At 31.4% G+C, this 22,919-nt stretch overlaps 1 protein-coding gene across 1 annotated transcript; it reads right to left on the reverse strand.

Moving 5' to 3' along the window:
• Nucleotides 1–10,705: 10,705 nt before the first annotated feature.
• Nucleotides 10,706–11,820, reverse strand: LOC25484309 (transcriptional regulator SUPERMAN). Its single transcript, XM_013613085.3, has 2 exons — nucleotides 11,611–11,820; nucleotides 10,706–11,510 (listed from the first exon to the last, which is right to left on the reverse strand). The coding sequence occupies exon 2, from the start codon at nucleotides 11,465–11,467 to the stop codon at nucleotides 10,904–10,906; it is 564 nt and encodes a 187-aa protein (XP_013468539.1). The 5' UTR covers nucleotides 11,468–11,510; nucleotides 11,611–11,820; the 3' UTR covers nucleotides 10,706–10,903.
• Nucleotides 11,821–22,919: the final 11,099 nt, after the last annotated feature.

The following is a 22,919-nucleotide window of genomic DNA, read 5'->3' on the forward strand; positions in this document are numbered from 1 at the left end:
CAAACCAACCAAAGACAATCAAACTAATGAGCATGGTTTTCTTCTTCTCATCCTCGTATCTCGCCTTCCACTTTGCAATTTCCTTCGACTCGAATGCCTTCATCAATGGTTTCACATTTTGTGCAGACTTGTGCTTGGTTTCCATCCGCCGTTGCGACACTTCCAGAACCTTCTCCCTTGATTCGCATAAGTGTTATCAACGTAAATCTTCATTGGCAAACAACATCCACAAGCAGGTAACATAACCGAAAAATGTTCCAACCCGTTTGGTTGAGTTCGAACTGGCCTATGACTCTCTCCCCATTCCTTGAAATCGAATATGACTGTGAACCTCCTCTACTACCCGAATAACCTCTGCTACTGCTCATTGTTGGTTGGCCGTCTGGAAATGCGAAGAAGATGGAAGGAAGGATGTGCGAAGATGACAGTGAGCAAAGATGGAAGGATGATTGAAGAAAAACGAAATATTGTATTCGATTTATGCTTCCGAACAGGTTGGATTGAAGATTGAAGATTGGATTGAAGATTGAAGGAAGGAAATTGGAGGAGATCGACAGAAGAAAGGGGGAAAATGAGGAACTCTAACGTTTTTCCCCTTTTGTATCTATTTTATTATTATTTTTAAATTAAAAAATAATTATTGTTTTTGAATTATAAAAAATAATATTGTTTTTATTAAAAATGATTAAAAATGATTTTAAAATGAGTGTCTTGCCACGTGGATGCCAGCTGGACAAGTAAACACAATCATCATGTGACACATATGCACAAAAGTGACAAATCATCACATAATTGGGGACAGGGACCATTTCCAAAAAAAAAAAAATTTACAGGGACTAAAAACTATAAAAAAAATTTGCAGGGACTAAAACCAAAATTGAGCATATTTGCAGGGACCAATGTCATATTTTAGCCTTTTTTATATTATACATTTCTCACGACTGAACTTCAGATTATCAAGATCTTCTTTCCATAAGAACCGAAGGACTAACAAAAAAACGAGATTAATTATGATTTTTTTTTTTTTTTTATAATAAGTAATGCATTTAGGACTAATATATTGGTGCGAATTGGAGTCGTTGATTCTATCAACAAAAAATTGGAGTCGTTGATAACGTAGTAGTATAATAGATTAGTAAGGAGGGGATTTTACACCAATTTTGAAACCGGTGTAAAAAGCACCAAGTGTTCTAAATAAGAACTTTACACACAAGTTTTACAATTAGTGGAAAAGTCCAAAATCACACTTGTTTTAAAATCGTTGTAAAAGGTGTAATTCACTGATGTATAATTGGTAGATGATTAACATGGTTCCAACCTAATGGGTAAGCTATATATGAGTCGGTTGGATCGGATTCTTGTATCAGAGAGGTAGTTGGATGTTTAGGAGAACGTTGGTATGTGAACTCTTTTAAAAAATGTGTCAGATCATTGTTTGTTGGTTCTTAGGTCTAGATCAATTGACCGAGACCGAAACCAATATGATTTAATAACTATTGGTCGTAAGAAAACAACTTTATGATCTTGTGCTCCATTCTTGATTGTCTATAACATTGTAAGGTTGGTGGGGAAATGTTGTAATTGATAAATTGAAGGGGGTGAAGTTGATTATAAAAAATTGAATCGCACCGTGAGGTCTTATACTCTCTTAAGCATTGAAGTGCTTGCAAGCACCCTCCCTTCCCTCATTTCACATCTCAGCAGGTTGCTGCTCGATAGAGGCTGAGCTTTCTGATCACTCTAGATCAACAAGGTTGATGTAGGCTACACTATAAACTCTTGTTAGATGGTCCGACCTATTTCGACTTCTACTTCTACTCTCACCATTTGTTTCTTTAAGTATTCTCAATCTTGAAGGTGCAAACAATTTTGTTTTTGTTTCAAACTTTTAATTATTATTAGTTGTTATTTTATTAGTAAGTGGAGTTGAAGTCGTAATTTCTTTATCACTTCAACTTTTATGTTTCTTCTCCAAACCATCGAGTCACTTTATCATACTATTAAATTTATTAGTGGCTACAATATATAGAGAACGAATCAAAGAACTCATTCTGCAAGTGAAAATCTAGATTGTAGAGATTAACAATAGTTGAAATTTAAATTCTTATAAACATAATACCACTATTTATCATTAACTACTTACTTATTTAATTGATATTAACCAAATCATAGTCCTTTCACATGCCACCAATTTTTTAAGTCGCAAGATGAGTTCTTTTCAACATTTGGAAAGAGAATGAGAGGAAAAAGATAGATCTTTAGCATGTGGCGACCTTAGAAGTAAAATTTGATTAATATTAGACCAATGACTGGCTTGGCTTCTATATCCATTGAATCAATCAAATATGTATATTTTAATTTGTTTGTGATTTTTTTCTCGTGTGAACTAAACATAAAGATCTTTCACACCACTATCTATGTTGAAGAAAGACGAAACATATGTCTCATAAGACAACATTACGAAATTTAAGGAGAATTCTTTCAAAAAAAAAAAAAAATTAAGGAAAATGTCAATAAAGAGGTCCCACATTTTTTTATGCAATAAAGAGGTCCCACATATTTTGTAGCTTCTTGATTAAAATTATTATTATTAATAACTTCCTTATGATAACTAGCTTGATTGAAAGTGGTTTCTCATACACTTGACTTCTTGTATCTTTTATGATCAAGAGGGCAGTGAAACTCATAAGAGATGAAAGATTTAATCAAATAATTTCTTTAAACAAAGTTGCAAATGAAAAAGGAAAAGAAGATGCCACAAGAAGATTGATAAGTCGATCTATGACTATTCACCATAATAGTAAGGAATTAATCGATAATATTCAATTAAGATTATAATCCAAGAATCAAAGATGAGTAATTCTCACTCGACGTTCTCATTAAAATTTTACATTTCATATTTGAAAAATGAAAATCTTACAATAATATTTAAAGAAATACTCTTTTTATTAATAAAATCGTAAGGTCAATTCTCTAAATCCATATTGAACTTACACCATTTAACGAGTAAAATAAATCCAAACCAAATACAATCTAAATTAAACTTAAAGAAAACTAAAAATTATTTTAAAGTAGTCACTTTGTAATTTTCTTTGTTATGATAGGTGGATTGGGGGTGTTCCCCTTTGTGAGCATTTTAGTCGGTTGTTTGATCTTACTGAGAGTAAATCCATTACGGTGGCTAACTTGTTTTCAGTAAGTTCGAATCTTTGGGAGGATGTGTGGAGGTGGAGGCGTAGATTGTGGGCGTGGGAGGAGGAGATGGTGGCGGAGTGTAGGGCCTTACTTCTTGATGTTTCTTTGTCTCCTAATGTTTCAGATAAATGGGTGTGGCTTCCCGACCCCTCAGGAGGCTATTCAGTTCGTGGTGCTTATGATTTTCTAACAACAAAGGAAGCTCCTTTGGTGGATCCGGTAACAGAGTTGGTTTAGCATAAACAGGTTCCACTGAAAGTTTCTGTTTTTGCTTGGAGGCTTCTCCGTGATCGTTTACCTACCAAGTCCAATTTGATGGCTAGAGGGGTTCTTTCTCCAGATATGGTGTCTTGTGTTGCTGGTTGTGGCCTTGTTGAATCGGTCAAGCATCTTTTTTTGTCGTGTTTAACTTTTGGTTCTATTTGGCAGTTAGCGCGAGCTTGGATTGGTTTTCATGGGGTGGACTCTGATGTTATTTCTGCTCATTTGTTTCAGTTCACTCATATGGCAGGTGGCGGTAAAGCTAAATGTTCTTTCATGCAACTCATCTGGCTCCTTTGTGCTTGGGTTGTGTGGCATGAGCGCAATAGTCGATTGTTTAACAATGTTTTTACTCCCATTCCCTGTCTGCTTTATAAGATTAAGTTATTGTCTTTAGGTTGGCTGCAAGCTAAAAATGTCATTTTTACTTTTGGAACTCAGCAGTGGTGGTCTAGCCCTTTAACTTGCTTGGGTATAGGCTAATGTTTTGATTTGCTGGGTTACTTGTGTTTTATGTTCTCTTTGTATACTTTTGGTAATCTCTAAGGCACATCTTGTGCTTTATTGATTGCTTTGTGGTTATATTATATTATTTTGGCTTGTTAAAAAAAAAAATTCTTTGTTTTTGTCCTAATTAACTCCTTTTGTCATTCCCTCATTATGGAAAAAAAAGTTGAAATAATCGACCTCGAATTTAGTCCATCATAACCTACATGGAAAAAGAAGAAAAAAAAAACACAAGTCAAACACATGAAATACAATATTAAGTTCTTACCCTTTCCTTGGGGTCAAATGGAAATTGAGAGATGTCATCAAATATGGTAAGTTGGTGAAACACATTCCCATATTGTAGAATTAACATCCCATCCATTCATAGCCAAGATAAATAATTTTAAAGGTGAGTACAAATTTTTACCTTTTAGAGTTGATATTCATGACCAAAATTTACCTTACTCGTCTCAGGCTTGGAGACACAAGATAATGCAATTTATTTTTTCAAATGTTCAAAAGAAAGTTATGACAGATTAATATTCTTCTCAACTGAAACAAATGACTCTTTTGATACAAAATAAGTTTCTCAAAATGTTGATATTCCCCGTCCCTCCCTCCCGAACCATGTCGCTTAATAAAAATGTTTTAATTGTATGTATATTTGATCCCTTAGGTTTATTTTAGTTTTTAAGTTGTTTCTTTATGTTTTAAAAGTTTTAAGTTATTACCTTACATTTTAAAAGTTTTAAGTTAGTACCTTACATTTTAAAAGTTTTAAGTTGGTTAAACGTTACTCACATTTGAATAAGTTACTCCCTTCCGCGACATGATATTGAGTTTAATAAAACAAAAAAAATTAAAAAAATGTTTTAAAATTAATTTTCTAAATAAGTTAAATTTCATCAACCATATTGTCAATCCGAATTTTAAACAAAAACAAGAGAAGAAATAACAACTAGCCAATGCCCAAAATTATTAGAGGACTAAGCCACCAACTATGATAATTGAAAGGAAAAAAAAAAACTTCGCTTTCAACCATAAAAAGGAGAGTTAATCCTATCCACAAGCTGCAACATTGAACATTCTTTACCATTAAAGATTTTGTTATTTCTTTCTTTCCAAATTTTTCACACTCTAGCTAGCTAACGAAATCAAGGGCGCGTGCATAATAGATTGCCGAGAACCTCCACGCAGATTTCCAAACTGAGTCAAATGGTCTACGACAAATTCTTGAGCAACCGTAAAAATACCCGACCAGCGGTGAATTTAGTGTCAAATAGATCCAAAACTGCAGCAATGTAAAAAAAATGAAATGTTGTTTCCAAAAAACCGCAACCAACCAACACAAAACTAAGAATCATTGTTAATAACTTCACACCGGAACAGATTATCCTCAGTTTCCAACTTGTTACATTAACTAATTGTATGCTTTATAAAAAAAACAAAAAACACAATTCTTTAAAAGTGATCTAAAAAAAACCATCTATTTAAGAAGAAAGCAAGTTGATCCAAGGTAATCTTCAATTATGATTAAAATTAACGTGAAAGATTCAACATCGTTTAGTATTACACCAGATACCCAAACCTAGCACTACCAAAAAAAAGAAACCCAAACTCAAAATTTGGTTGTTACGGTTGCACAATTCGTTTCAAGATTATTATCTAAATGAAGTTACATTGATTTTTTTTCCCTGTCATATAGTCTAATGACTTGAGCTCACCTACAGTGAATAAATGAGATGTTGGGTTTAAACACCGACCCTATTATCCCTACCAACTAAGTTATGCTTGCGGTGACAAGTTATATTGATATTACCTGAAATATTATATTTAGGAGCACCAAAGTAATATACTAAAAATTAAGGGTGGGTTGAGTTAGAGACTGGTTGAAACAGTAATACTGAACCTTAACCCAATTGTAAATTGGATTTTGCTCATCTCACTCATAAAACCGCTCTTTAACACCCCAAAATCACCTTAACAACCCTCAACAACAATTAAATGACGCTATCTTTCAACAACAATTAAGTGATGCTTGCTAAATCTTTCAATGTCAGTTAACTGTCGTTGCGTTCTGGTTTATTCCAAAACAACAACATCAATTAACTCATTCCTTCGAAACTTAAAAAACAAATCTTTTTCTCTTTCCAAACTTCCAAAAACGAATTTCTTCAACTTCTAACAAATCAACTTCAACTACAATTAAGTGTTCATGATCCTTCAACATTTAGTTTTTTGTTTTATATGTTACATTTTTTGTTTAAATTGATAAAATGTTAGTGTTTATGGTTTATGTAAAAGTTGATTTTTTTGTGGTAAATGATTATATGATTGTCAGTTTGCAATGCCAATGTTGTTTAGACCAGGTTTAACTTAAGAGAAATGATATTTGTACAACCCTTTTCTAACAATTTTTGTGACAACTTTCTCTTTCATACTCATATTATATTTTTATTTTTTCTCTCTATTACTTTGATATTTGTGTCAATACATACTTTTCTTTGTAAAAATGTGATTGTCCATTTAGTTGTCAAGCAAATTGATGTTCAAATAACACTACTCTTAACTTAAATGTGATAGTTTAAAAGTTGAAATAACACAGTGAATTAATGTTTTATATTCTACACTCCAAGTGTTTGATAAAATGGTTAAATGAATTTTTCATTGTTTTTTGTTGTGTAGATATGTCTGAAAAACCAAAAAGGCGCCGACTTGACAAAGTGGCAGTGACAAACTGTGACCGTAAAGAGAGTGGCGGCGAACCGTATACGTTAGAGGGGGGAGGAGCGTAGGAGTGGCATGAAGGGGACCTCAGAGACGGGTGCATCCCATGTAGTAGACCCTACTCAACACCATTGAGGAGCGCTGCCAGGATGAGGATCCTGATGAGCCTGAGCAATGGTTTACCTACATCCCCACATGCACCCGATGCTTTTCCCGCTATGTTTATTTTAATTAATACTTTTTTAACGGTTCGTTTTTTTTTTTTTTTTTTTGTATTTCGGATTCACGGGTGTAATCTAAAGGTAGCCGAAAATGGGACGAAGGTTGCTACACTTGTGTTGCCAGCAGACCATTTGGCGTAGTTTTGGACTCGAGTTCATGGATCCGGTATTTTCCCACTACTTCAGACTGGGATCAAGACCATCAGTATTGCTATGGTTATGGCATTTTCAGAGAGATAGCATAAGGAGAACAGTAGTTTCTATTTGCCTATTGGAGAGATGACTGTCACACTGAATGATGTGATGTGTCTTCTACACATCGTCATCGAAGGAAAAATGACGAGAAAATTAACCACTTGAGTTCAATTGTCTGGTTAGATTTTATCATAATTTACTTGAACTCATAAGAGTTTACCAAAAAAAGGGGTTTAAGGCCAATCAACTCGATTTTGTAACCTAGAACTGTAAACTCGGTCGTAGAGTTAACTTGAGAGCTTGACCGCCTTTTTTTTTGTACTCGGATTGACAACCTTGGTGAAGAGCAAGGCAACAATTCTATTTTCCATAGGTTCCTTCCAATGGAGGTGATCTTATTCAAGGTGTTTCGAGAACTAAATGTGGATATGGTTAAACCCGAAGTTAGTTCTTAAAACTCGTAATGAATCATGTTAATCATTAGAAATAATATGTGAAAGCATATATACCAAAATTCATGATGAAGAAATTGTGATGTGACGTGGCCTTCCAGAGCAACACATGCTGTATATGAAAGAATTCTACCTTTCTCCATGTTTCGTTGTGATAATTGGAATATGTCAAAACAGACAACCACAAAGTGTGTATGATTCAGGCCATACCATGATCACCTTATTTACAGAGCCCAAATTAGGGTTATCCATTGATATTCCTACGTTATCCAATCACAAAAATAGAATTATTATTTAGTCTCAAGGCATTAAAAAGCCTACACTCTATTAGATACTCATAGAATCATATTAGCCTAACCTTATTAGATCATATGTGTTCGGCTTAACTAACTTAATGACAATGTACAATATATAGTTTATTCATATATAAGGTTAATATTGAATGAATGGTCCAACATGTACCTTCTTGAAATTTGGCTCAAAATTGATGTTGAAGTTTCAGCAAAATCGTGGCACGATTTTAGTTCATTTTTTGGAGTTGTGGTAATGGAAAGGCACGGAGGAATAAATCGTATTGTGTGCTAACCTGAAAATGTGGCACGTGACAGTCAAATCGTGGCACTATTTGCATGTATCTGAAACTCTATTTCAAGACTTTATTCATCTTTTTTATTTTTGTGAATCTCATGTAACCAAAGGAGAAAACTTTTAGAGAAACTTAAAGGCGTGTTTTTGGGATGAATCCACTCATATCCCTAAAATATAATTTTTAAATTATAAATCTAATCAATTTTAAATTATTTTGGATCAAGTATCATAGCGGTTAGAAGTTCACTTATTAATTAGGTGAATAAGAGGAATGTTTGGGGTTTAGGGTCCAAACTCCTACCTCTATATATTATGTAATGTACATATCAACTAAATTAAGCTCACAAAGACAAATCAATCTTACTATTAATTTGATCATGTATGCACTAAAATTTCTAATTGATAAATAATTAATATATAAGTAATTAAATATATTTTTCCTCAATGCTACATTCAAATATAGTTAAATAAATAATAATTTAACATATTAGAAAATGTATATATGAAGTGTATAACTATATGACATGATTTTCCTTAAAAAAAAAAAAAAACTATATGGCATGATTCATTATGTAAAGATACTAGTTTCTTTATTTATTTATTTTGTAAGGGAGTTTCTTTAGTTTCTTGTCTAGGGGAAAGGTGAAGTTTTTCATTTGAATTAATTGATGGCAAAGGTAGTTTTGAGTGAATGAAAGTTAAATATTGAATGGTAGAAGATAGTGACGTCCGCCGACTACCTTACTTTATCCCATTCTTCCTTCTTTTCTTTCACTAAAATTGCACTTTACCAGTTTTTGTTTTATGTCCATTCCTCTCAACCCTTCATTCCTCATTCATATACTTTTATGACATCATTGCACTTAATTTCTGATCTACTTCAATTTCTTCAAAGCTACCTTAAAATCCCTTGCATTACAATTATAATTTATAATGACATATGGATTTTATTATTTTATTTTATTTTACTTTAAATTTTATCTTGGGTACTGAATTTAAGAGACTTATATTTAAGGGAGGGATAGAATGATGATGGATTTCTTGTTTTGGTAGGTATTGTCAATAGCCAAGAATTTCTGTACTGGGAAAAGTCATCATGGCATGGAGCTATGTATTACATAGGGAACATGCAAAATATCTAATATAATGGTCTCGTTAGATTACACCAACACTAGTACCACTTTGAATATATTGTACCACCTCTCTGACTTTTTTCTTTTTTTATTAATTTGGCTACAATGTTGTCTATTTTTTATTAGTTGACTGTAATTTCTTTTTTTAATCCATCATGATTAGAGTCTTTCCTTTCCAATAACTGCTTTAAAGTAACCATATAATTTCGACTAATCATCAAAATGACAGTTTAAATTCTTTTTTCGAGGAGAGACATGTTAACAACTCTCGAACATCATGTTAATATGTATGATGTTTACGACGGTCAATAATTGTGATCGATCATATGTTCAAATTTATGAGTATTTTTTTATTTTAACATATCATTTGCCATTCAATATTTTTTTTGAATAATTAGGAATCATTTGAAAAGGAATTTATATATATAGGAGAACATATTTTTTGAAAAATGAGACTTATTGAGAAGTAGCACAAAGAAAGAGAGTTGATGGTTTGCATAACTCTCTATCTCTAGCCTTTGTTTTCTCTGTCTTCTTTGTTCTGTGTTCAAACAGTTGTATACATCTGAAAAGGACCTTGAATTCATAACTTGTTGAATGTTCCTGACCCTCATGACATCATTTCTGAGTCTTCCTTTTTATTCTACACCTATTTATACTTGAGTAAATACTGTCCCACATCCCATTTTTGGGGGCATATAGGGAATAGAGAAATATTAAAAAAGAAAAAAGGAGGAAAAAAAAACTTGTGAAAAAATTCAGAGAAGAGGTGCAAATGTGAATACTTTGAGGAAAACTTGTTGATTGTATAAACATATGAAAGTCTAAGCATGCATGTTCTTCATTGGATTTATAGTTTTTTGAAAGAAAATTATGTTGATCTATTACATATATTTGATGTTTTTTTATATGCAATATACAGTTAATTAATAAATCTAATTGAGGATTTTGTGATGATGAAATGTTTTGCTCTCACTGAAATCTGGTTCAACTTGGTATACTGTTTCCAAGAAAGAACATATGACAGAAAATTTCATCAAGATAAAGAGTATTATTATGAGGAATATTTTATGCAAGTCACATGCTCATCATCTATATAAATCTAAAAGATCAAGACTGGTCCAAGAAATTGAGTTTAATTATAAAATCAGTCAAATCACACAAATTCAATATTTACATCAGTCAGACTAAACAAGAATCATTGAAATTTGACTGTAAGACTTTTAAGGTGAGAAGAACAAAGACCAAAATCAAAATATGATTGCTAATTGATAAGACATATATATAACATTATGAAAAAGAAATAATGCATATCTTTGAAGATTTCATCACTTACAATATTTTCTGAATCATGGTTTGAAAAATTTCTAAATCACTTGATCATTACAAGATATATATTTAGAATTCATCCAACTTTTTTTTTTTGACAAAAGAACTCATCCAACTTAAACAACAAATTACAAAAGAAATACTAAACAATAAGGTCCTTGAAATGCATAATAATACAAAAAGTCCTAATTAAAATGCAAGAAAGTTAAAACAAATATATCTGAAGTTGCACATCATTTGCAGTACTAGCTAGTCACTGAACTATATATATAAATTTGTTTGATAAATTGCACCTTGATTGTTACATAACTAGCTAGAGATGAAGCTCCAAATCTAACTTTTCCTCTTGGTGTTTAAACAACCCTATTCCTAACTCCAATGTAATGTTTTGCTCATTATTCATCAAAACATTGTGTTTCTTCACCTCTTCATAGCTCTTGATGCTCTTACTCATCATGATTTCACTTCTTTGAGGATTTAAAAGAGGAAGAGATAGAGAAGGTGTTAATCTTGGTTTCTTATCATCATGGATAGTATGAGGTAAGGAAGGTGAAGGTGGAGAAGATAAAGAGAGATAAAGTGGAGAAGAACAAGGAGTAGTTGAGCTAGGGGTAGGGTTTGGTTTATTATTATTAGGGCATTGATCAGAATTAACCCAAGAAGATATTAATGATGATCTTAATCTTGCCCTATCTCTTCTATGGACATTCATATGTCCACCTAAAGCTTGAGCTGACCTAAACTCTCTTTTGCAAAAACTACAAGAATAGTTTCTTGCTGGCCATGATGTTCCCCATGAATGCTCCTCAAATCCCAAGTTATGATGATGATGATCATGATCTCTTGTGTTTCTGTTCAGGTAGTAATTTCCTTCCATGTTGAAGCTTTTTCTTTATGTATTATAATGGTCTTCTTCAAACCTGAATAGAGAGAAGAAATAAAATATTGAAAAAAAATAAAGTAAAATTTGATTATGTTCAAGTAATAATAAATATTGAGGAAGATGTGTGGATCTCTTACAAATTCAGAGTTGAGGGAGAGAGAGAAACTGATGATCCAAAAATAGCTTCATGTTGAAGTTTTTTTAAATTTATTTTGAGGGTGAAAGTGAAGATCTCATCAGGTGTACTTCATCTGCCACTACTGTATTTGGATATTGCTTAGCAAATTAAATAGAGAAATTGTGTGAAAGTGGTCTTTCCTTTTCTTTTGATCCTTGAAAGCTTTGGACAGAATATGAAATATATATGACTTTAAAATAGTATAAGAGAAGATGCACAACTCACACACTTGCACTTATTCACATCACATCCTTAACTGATTAATTACTTTACTATCACAATTTAATCAATAGAAAAAAATCTATCTATTTCACATTTCGTCACTTATAACAATCTTTGGTATTTTCTTAAAAAAAAAATCTCGTATAAGTTACCAAATTACTTTCGGCGTGAAGTCCGGTAATCTTTGCGTGCAACTACACATATTTGTTTTGAAGAAACGTGCAACTACACATATTATTACTAATCTCTCACAATTTAATCAATAGAAAAACATATATCTATTTCACATTTCGTCACTTATAACAATATTTGGTATTTTCTTAAAAAAAAAAAAAATCTCGTATAAGTTACCAAATTACTTTCGGCGTGAAGCACGGTAATCTTTGCGTGCAACTACACATATTTTTTTGAAGAAACGTGCAACTACACATATTATTACTAATCTCTCACAATTTAATCAATAGAAAAACATATATCCATTTCACATTTCATCACTTATAACAATCTTTGGTATTTTCTTGTAAAAAAAAATCTCTGGTATCAGTTACCAAATTACTTTTGGCGTGAAGCCGATAATCTTTGCGCGCAACTACACGTATTATTACTAATCTCTCACAATTTAATCAATAGAAAAACATCTATCTATTTCACATTTCGTCACTTATAACAATATTTGATATTTTCTTAAAAAAAAATCTTTGGTATCAGTTATCAAATTACTTTTGCCATGAAGCCGATAATCTTTGCGTGCAACTACACATATTATTACTAATCTCTCACGATTTAATCCATAAAAAAACATCTATCTATTTCACATTTCGCTACTTATAACAATCTTTGTTATTTCCTTCCAAAAAAATCTTTGTCATCGGTTACCAAATTACTTTTGGTGTGATGCCGATAATCTTTGCGTGCAACTACACATATTATTACTAATCTCTCACAATTTAATCAATAGAAAAACATCTATCTATTTCACATTTCGTGACTTATAACAATCTTCGGTATTTTCTTAAAAAAAAAAAAAAAAAACTCTGGTATCAATTATCAAATTACTTTTGCCGTGAAGCCGATAATCTTTGCGTGCAACTACACATATTATTACTAATCTCTCACAATTTAATCAATAAAAAAAAACATCTATTTATTTCACATTTTCGTCACTTATAACAATGATCTTTGGTATTTTTCTTCCAAAAAAATCTCTGGTATCGGTTACCAAATTACTTTTGGCGTGAAGCCGATAATCTTTGCGTGCAACTACACATATTATTACAAATCTCTCACAATTTAATAAGTAGAAAAACGTCTATCTATTTCACATTTCGTCACTTATAACAATTTTGGTATTTTCTTCCCAAAAAAATCTCTGGCATCAGTTACCGAATTACTATTGGCGTGAAGCCAATAATCTTTGCATGCAACTGCACATATTATTATTAATAATCTCTCAAATTAGACACGACTACAATAATGGGCGGCAAAACTTTAGTCCCTCAAGAGATTTAATGTTGCTGCATTTTCAAAACTATAATTCAAATGTAAAACCTCTTGTTAAGTTGGAAATTAAAAGGCCATATAACCATACATCAAAACACTCATGAATAAGTATTAGACATCAATAGAGCATATCAAAGGTGGATTTTGCCTTTCCCATCCCTGCACCCAACTGCCTACAAAAAATATGCACCTGCACCCAGAACCTCTTGGGTAAGTAATAAGTACTAGTGTGTTGTGCGACTACAAGGAAAAAAAATAGTCGTGCAACACACTACTTTATTTCTATTGTGTTTTTGTTATATATATTTTTTTTATTTTATCATTCATTTTTATTTAATTTGCTTGTTTCACTTTCATCTGTTATTTAATTTGAACTCATTTAAATTTAATTTTCAATTTCAGTATGCATATTATTTTTCATCTAAATCTCCAAAAAAAACAAAATTGTTAAGGACAAATATGTACGGATTGTTCTTTCAATATATATGTCTCATTTTTTTATGATATTTTTTAGGCTTGCATGCAATAACGGACCTAGGTTTGTGGGTGTGTGGGTCTTAACCCCCACTTGGCTTTGAAAAAATAATGTTTATATTTCATGCACCAAAAGAACAAATCAAAGCATGAGGAGGGAAGTGGAGTTTGTTAGGAGACAAATAAATGTGGTTGCTCATACTCTCGCAGGAAAGGTCACATTTCTCGCTAGTTCCGTTACTTATTTTGTTATACCCAGTTGTATTGAAACTTTAATTATTAATGACATGTTATAAGCACCTTTTCCTCAACCAAAAAAAAAAAACACGAGGAGGGAAGAATAAAATTTGACTATAGCTCACTCTATAAAAACAAGGGTTAATTATGTTTTAGGTCCCGATATATAGGCGCGTTTCCAACATTAGTCCCTACTTAAATTTTATTAAATTTTTGGTCCCAACGTTTTTTTCCGTTAGCAAAATAGGTCCTCGCTGTTAATTGTTGTTGATTGAGCAAACGGTGAAGCACACATGAATGCCACATCTGACTTTTTTTTTGGTTAAATATGTTTTTAGTCCCTGTAAAATTGAGGCATTTTAAGTTTAGTCCTTACTTAATTTTAATAATTGTTTTAGTCCTTACAAAAATACTATGCACGTAGTATTAGTCTCTGCTCAATTCAAATTTGATCAATTTATGCTTAAACTCTTGTATACTACCACTAGTTTTGCATGAAATGGGAGCATATGGATTGGTTCGAATTAATATGGAATTATCTACCCACACTTATTCAATATTTTGCCCTTGGTTAATGATATTAGGTTCTATTCAAATAATCTATGTTGATTCAACATCTTTTGGTCAACGTAATTTAAAAAAAAAAAAAAAAAAAAAAAAAGCTTATTCTTCAGTATCTCATATGGGTTTCATAATTTTAGGAATTGATTCTAAAAGTGATATTGGGCTCAACGAGACCGTTTTACAAATAATATCTCATGGATTTATTGGTGCTACCCTTTTTTTCTTGGCAGGAACTAGTTATGATAAACTACGTCTTCTTTATCTTGACGAAATGGGCGGAGTGGTTATCCCAATGCCAAAAAAATTCACAATTTTCACTATCTTATCGATGACTTCTCTTGCATTGCGGGCGTGGGTGGTTTTGTTGCCGAATTGATAGTTTTTTTTTGGAATAATTACTAGTCAAAAATATCTTTTCATGATGAAAATACTATCATAACTAATTTTAGTAGGTTTTTTAGTCCCTACAAAAAAAAAATTACTTCAAATATTAGTCCCTGCTAAAACAAAGTTTGTTTAAATATCCTTAAAATCTTAAATTTTTGAACGATTTTTTCGAGACAAGTTTAGAACAATATGAAAGGTTCAATTACTAAAATTTAGAATTTTTTAACATGAAGCGAATTAAATATGAATTTTTGAAAACGATAAAAGTTAAAGATAAAAGTAATAAAATCTGGACATATAAATCAAATTTTGTGATAATTTTTAGCGGAGGAACTTTTAGTAAAGTTCTTAACACGTCTACAAAAAATTGTTAAAAAACTTAAGAGTTTAAGCATAAATTAAACAAATTTGAATTGAGTATAGACTAATACTGAAACAACTATTAAAATTAAGTAAGGACTAAACTTAAAATGCCTCAATTTTATAGGGACTAAAAATTTATTTAACCCAACAAAAAAAAGTCAGATATGGCATCCACGTGTGCTTCACCGTTTGCTCAATTAGCAACAATTAACAACAATGACCTATTTTGCTAACGGAAAAGAACGTTGGGGATAAAAAATTTAATAAAATTTAAGTAGGGACTAATGTTGGAAACGCGAATAGGGACTTAAACTATAATTAACCCTAAAAACAATACACTAATTTTTAGTACACTAAAAGTCTATTTTTTTCGCTAATGTCTTTCGGTTATATGAATATTATCTTGAATCGAATGGGAAATCATATGAGAGATGAACCTTTAAATGATTATTTCGTTAGTTATATTGAAATAAATACTTTTATATTAACAAAAAAAATTGAAAGGTAAACTCTTATAGTTTTTATTTTTGTTCAAGTAGATCACGATATGATATGAAAAGCGCATAGATGTAAATCTATGCTTTTTTCTCAAAAACTAGGTATATGTATATGCTTTAAAAACAAAAAGGCTTAAATATGCAATCCGTTCCTATAATTTGGACGCGTTTTGATTTTCGTCCCTGTAAAAAAAAAAATTAAAAACATCTCTGCAAAAAAAAATTTGTTTCAAAAAGATCCCTGACCCCACTTTTTTGCTGACATGGAATGGCTTTGGCCACGTGCCAGTCCACGTCATTATTTTATTTTTTAAAAAAACTGATTTATTTTTTAAAATTAATAAAACTGAAAATAAATTAAAAAATCATAATAAAATTCCAATTTTTTTTTTAAATATGAAGAAAAAAATTGGAAATTAGAGTTTTAAAGTCTAGAAATAAATTTTTGAAAAATTAAATTAAAAATTATTTAATCTCAAAATTTATAACTTTTGAAAATTTAATTTAATTTTCAGAATTAAAAAAAAAAATTCGAAAATTTTATTTTCAGTTTTTTTTTTATTTTTTTACGATTTTTAAATTTAAATAAAATGAGTTTTCAGAATTTTGAAAAAAAATATTTTTTTAACTAAAAATCGGAAATTTAATTTTTAGATTTTTTTATGATTTTTAATTTAAAAAAAATGAATTTTCAGAATTTTGAAAAAAAATTAATTAATTAATTATGTGGCATGCCACATCAGCGCCACGTGGCCAAAACCATGCCACTTCAACTCAATAGTGGGGTCAGGGACCTTTTTAAAACAAAAAAAAATTTACATGGATGTTTTTAATTTTTTTTTTTACAGGGACGAAAATCAAAACGCGTCCAAATTACAGGGACAGATTGCATATTTAAGCCAAACAAAAATATTAAATGTTGCCTATAGTGCTAAAAAATTATGGGCCTGTCGGTGCTTCCATGCCTAAGGTATCCATGTAATTATGCAGATCTTTTTTGCTCAGGGCTTTACCCCCGTTCCCTGCCAAAAATAAAAATAATCAAACAGTTTCACTAAATGATAAGAAATTCGACTTTTACTCTTACGAATAAAGAAAATTAAGTTAAGATATGACAACTTAGAGTGTATGCTAAACAATTTTTTCATTGGGAATTTTAACAAGTGCCATTTGGCACTTGTTTAGAAGTCAAAAGAAGAATTATTTTTTTTGAAAATTGTGTATTTAACAAATTAAAACTTCAAAAATAAACTTTTTCTACATAAAACTTATAAATCATTTCATCTTTTGAAACTTTAACAAGTGTCCAAAGGGTTAGGCCACTTGTTAGCATAATTTTTTTTATTAGAGATATATTGCACATTAAATATGAGTATTTTTCTCAATCATAACTTGAACTTTAGTTCGCTACGATGTGAGTGTTGGTCTATATGGCGAACAGGAAGTGCGCTAGAAGGGGAAATGGGGTGAATAGCATTTTTCGATTTTAAAAAGAGTTTGCGAGAAAACTTATGACTTATCGGATTCGTGCCCAACAACGATAACAAATTCTTAAGACAATAATTAAAATCTAAGATTCAAAGTTGAATTGAGAGGTTCAAATGTTGAATCTTTTTAAGCACATCAAATATCAATAATCCAATATACAAATCACAAAATTAGACAAACTCAAACCAAACCTAATTGCAATAAACCACACTAGCACTAAAGCACAAAAAATATATGAATTAATGATTTGAAACTTAATTGAAGTTTAATTGTGATAAAATTGAATTTAAAAAGAATCCTACTAATTCAATGAATCAAAATTAGGTTAAGTGTAAAAATTAATCACAATCAAATCAAATAGCTTGAAACATATAATTCATATACAAAAATCTAAAAGGAAAAGGAAGAGAAGAACACTGAAATTTTATAGTAGTTCCTCCTTTCGTCTTCGCTTTAGGGTACAACTACACTTCTTGATAGTAAACGTCTCTATCAAGGAATTCCACTACAACAACAACAACAAACAAGCCTTATCCCACTAAGTGGGGTCCACTATTATTGACAATTGTTTACAAATTGTTATCATTATAAAGAATTCCCACGATATCCCTAATGTTCAATCTTCAAGTAACCCTTGAAATTGAAGATTCTCTAAGTCTTCTAAACTCAAGCTCCTATGCAATCATTGGAATTCTTTCACATTGAATTCTTCTTTTCAATGTTCGAAGTTTGGATCCCATTGAACTCGAGAAGATTAGAAAGACCTTCCCAATTCACCTTGGAGGTGGAAAGAAATTCCTCTTTTCCATTGGACCCTGGTTCTCAACTAAGCTCCTTGAAAGAAACCAATATACAATCCCTATAGGACTCTAGAAATCTAAACTCAAAATCCACAAAAAATATGATAAAAAGTGTTTAATATGAAGAACGAGTACGGAGAGGTTGGGAGACTCTAAAATGTTATGTTCAATTGATTTAGTGAGTAGAAAAGTGTGTGTGTGCGCGCGCGCGCGCGTGCCAGTGTATATATAGGTGAGTGAAACATGAGCAAGTTTGGCCAAAAATAACACAAAAAATTGGGTTTAATTTGAATCATTAATTCTTGAATCGATTCAATAGTTCGTAATATAAAATCCAGGTTGTCAAGAAGATTGAATAGATTCAAAGATCAAGAATTCCTTATGAAGATTTAATAGATTCAAAGAACTTTGAATCGAATCAACACTTCCATAAACAACTTTGAATCTATTCAAAATATTTTGATTCAATTCAAATGAATATAATCAGAAAAACTCTGTTTCGAATCAAAACTTTCCAGAACATATTTGAATCTATCCAAATGTATTCATGAGCCAAACACCCAAGAAATTAAATGAATCGATTCAAAGATCAAGAATTCCTTATGAAGATTTAATAGATTCAAAGAACTTTGAATCGAATCAACACTTCCATAAACAACTTTGAATCTATTCAAAATATTTTGATTCGATTCAAATGAATATAATCAGAAAAACTCTGATTCGAATCAAAACTTTCCAGAACATATTTGAATCTATCCAAATGTATTCATGAGCCAAACACCCAAGAAATTAAATGAATCGATTCAAAACATTAAAAAATAGTTTTTGAACAATTTTTCATGAACCAAACAGCCAAGAGCTTCATTGCAAAATGTGAATCGAATCAAATCAAATCACTAAAAATAGATTTGGACCGTATTGAACACAAAACTTGACTCCAAACATCACAAGAGCTTGAATGCAAATGAAACACAAAATGATACTTGACACACAGGACACTTTGAAGAGACTTAAGATTAAGGATGGCTAGGTGCTTTAACATATATTAATTACTATGAACATGTAAACAATAAACATCATTACACTAATTACTATGAATATGTAAACAATAATAATCTTCAACACACTTAATATCCAATCTTAATCAAACATCATCAAAACAACTCTAACATCAAGGGCAGCTTCACTCTCCCCCCTTTTGATGATGTTAACCCAATATTGCTGATGTTGCCACTTAGCTTCCCATGAATCTTGACATACATGCAAAGAGGGAAGAAGGCAAAAATAGTTACATATGCATATACATATGCAAATCATATCATATAAGTAAGCAACACTCCAACAACTTAGGTTAGTTACATGTACATCAACATAATCTCTCCCCCTTTGACAATATCAAAAGGAGATAAATGACTAAGTAAACATTTGACAAAGGATAGTAGAAGAGGGTATGAATATACAAGTATGCAATCACAATTGAATACAAGTAAGCATACAATATAATCGCTTTAGATATGAGAAAACATGCAACAAGAAACATACATACACACGAAACACATGCACAAAACTGTAATTAAGGAATGCTACATTTATGACTAAAAGGATTCTACACATATAGAACTTTTGTGATGCATAATAACATAACAACGCATATAAAGGTAAGTAAATGCACTTCAAAGAACCAAACTATTGGTGAGGTGCAATAATTAAACAAGCACGCGGCAATAATTGAAATGATAATTCACATGAAGATAAAACATGGGAATGAGTAGAGAAATAAGACATATATAGTTAATTTTTTTTATACATTTGAACAAACAATATTTTATAAAAAACACCCTCAAACAAACAACATATGTAAACAATCGCAGTTGAATTACAAGTAAGCATGCAAGGTAAAAACATAGAAAAATGATGGCATGCGAGAATGGATATATAAAATCATTTAAGAATAAATACTCATGCATAACATCGCAATTTTAACATGAGAAAATATAATAAACACAAATAGCGTAAGAACGGTAATTTCCAAAGAAGTGTCGAAACACATTGACTTCCGATGGAAATTCAATACCTATAACCAAATACTTACTCCATTTTTCAAGTACTTCAAGAATAATGATCAATGAGAGGTCTCTCGTGGCAATTCAATTGTGATAAGGTTAATGGTGAGGTCAATTGTTTGATATCTTCATATATGCCTTCAACACACTTTTTCTGTTAATGTCCTTGCAAAGCATGGAGCTTATTGTGAAGTGTCATCATCGACTTAACTCATGACCAACAATCCTATAATGCAATCAAAACAAACAAACTTTTCCCAACTTCTGGGAATAAGTAAAAACAAAGGACCTCCATAATTGATGCGTGAATATTGAGATATGTCCGCGTTCCTTATTTGAAAAAATTAGGAAATCATAGATACATCACCAATTAAGTGCCTTCAAAAACCAAAAAGGAAAAGTGTCTACCATGGTTGCAAGACACTCCTGCACTAATCAATTTGGAGCCTTTAAGTTTCCAACAAATGTTAGATCCTTGGGATTATTTGTGCAACCAAAAAATTTAGGCACCCACATCATTACCCCCTTAGGAACTTCAACTTTTCTAATGTGGCAATGAGGTGTGGTATGACCACTTCTTCCACAATACTGACACCTAATGTGAGGTCCATGGAATTTGCTATGATTTTTGTTGTTTTTAACATAAGAGTACTTTTTGTAAGGTCTCTTAGACAGAGCCATTTCATCTTTTGAATTCATACCAAAAACTATGGGAGCTTAGAAGGCTTGTTCTAGTTTACGTGTTAGAGATTTAATCTCTTCGTGTAAACTAGGACAAGTTTCACAACTTGCTAAATCCATCCAATTTGAATCATATTTGAATGAATTTTATTTAGGTGACTCAATGCGAGGAATTACAATTTTCTCATTTACTAGCGATGCATGCTCGTTTTTTAAACATTTAAAATCATTTTTAAGTTGTGAAAGCTCGGGTTCCAATTTTAGATTAATTTTCTTTTGAGCAATTATTTTTTCAAAAGCTTTCATAGCATCACCATGCATGTCTACTAGAGCTTGTTGTATTTCCTCGTAGGAAGGATTAGATTCGGATTCGGAGTCAGAACGGATTACCTCATGATGCTAGTGTCCCATGAGACATAGGTTGGCAATTTCACCATTTCCCGACTCACTTTGAGTGGATAAGTTATCATTGTCCTTCCATGCAATATAGACTTTCCTTCCTTTTCTATTTCCATTGTGGTTAAAGTTGGACTTTCTACTTGCTTTGGTCAACTCCAGATATTCATTTTTCACGTGGCCCGATTTTCCACATCCATAATAATTGGGTACATCTTCTTCCTTCTTGAATTTAGCTCCTTTAAGAATAGCTCTCCTAAAGTTTATAAGGTTTTTGTTACTATGCTTTAGCCCATTTTTCTCAATGTATCTATGATACTAGTGCACAAAGAAACCAATATACAATTCCTATAGTACTCTAGAAATATATGACTCTAAATGCACAAAGAATCTTAGAAAAAATGTTTAATCTGAAGAACAAGAGGAGAGAGAGGTTTGGAGACTCTAGAATGTTATTTGCAATTGATTCACCAAGTAGAAAAGTGTGTGTGTGCGTGCGCGCGCGCGCGTGTGTCTAGGTATACATAGGTGAGTGAGACAGGAGCTAGTTTGGCACAAAATAACATCAAAAAATTGGGTTTGATATGAATTATTAGTTCTTTAATCGATTCAATAGTTCATAATATGAAATCCGAGTTGTCATGAAGATTGAATAGATTCAAAGAATTCCAAATGAAGATTGAATATATTCAAACAACTTTGAATCAAATCAATAGTTCAAGAAACAACTTTGAATCTATTCAAAATATTTTGATTCGATTCAAATGAAGAGAATCATAATTTGAATCGAATCATAAAAACTCTGATTCAAATCAAAACTTTTCATTACAAATTCGAATATATTCAAATGCAGTTTTCATGAGCCAAACTTCCGAGAACTTCAATGAATCGATTCAAAATATACATGAATCAATTCAAAACATTAAAAATAGTTTTTAAACAATTTTTCATGAGCCAAACACACAAGAGCTTGAATGCAATATGTGAATCGAATCAAATCACTAAAAATAGATTTTGACCGTATGGAACACAAAACTTGACTCCAAAAATCACAAGATCTTGAATGAAAATGAAATACAAAATGAAATTTGACGCACAAGACGCTTTGAAGAAAATTAAGATCATGGATGGCTAGGTGGTTTAACATATACTAATTACTATGAACATGTAAACAATAAACATCATTACTAATTACTATAAACATGTAAATAATAAACATCATCAACACACTTAATACCTAGTCTTAATCAAACATGATCAAAACAACTCCAATGCCAAGGGCTAGGGGTGTGCAAATGGTTATCCAAATTGTATCCAAACTAGATTTATGGATACAATTTGGATCAAAAAACTACTTTCACAAAATAAATGGATTTTTTAAAAACCAGTTCGATACAGTTCAGTCCAGTTCAGAACCGGTTCATGCTACCTAAACCAAATTTTGTTATGAACTGGTTTTTTATCGAAGTCAAATAGGTCCAGAAATGCCCTTCTTGCTCATGCTATCCAAAACATCATTGAGAACTTGACATAGACCAACACAATCTGCAAGAGGAAACTATCATTAGGTTTTACGAGATTGAAGATGAATAGCAT

The sequence above is a fragment of the Medicago truncatula genome, chromosome 1, assembly GCF_003473485.1.
Source record: "Medicago truncatula cultivar Jemalong A17 chromosome 1, MtrunA17r5.0-ANR, whole genome shotgun sequence".
Lineage (NCBI taxonomy): Eukaryota > Viridiplantae > Streptophyta > Magnoliopsida > Fabales > Fabaceae > Medicago > Medicago truncatula.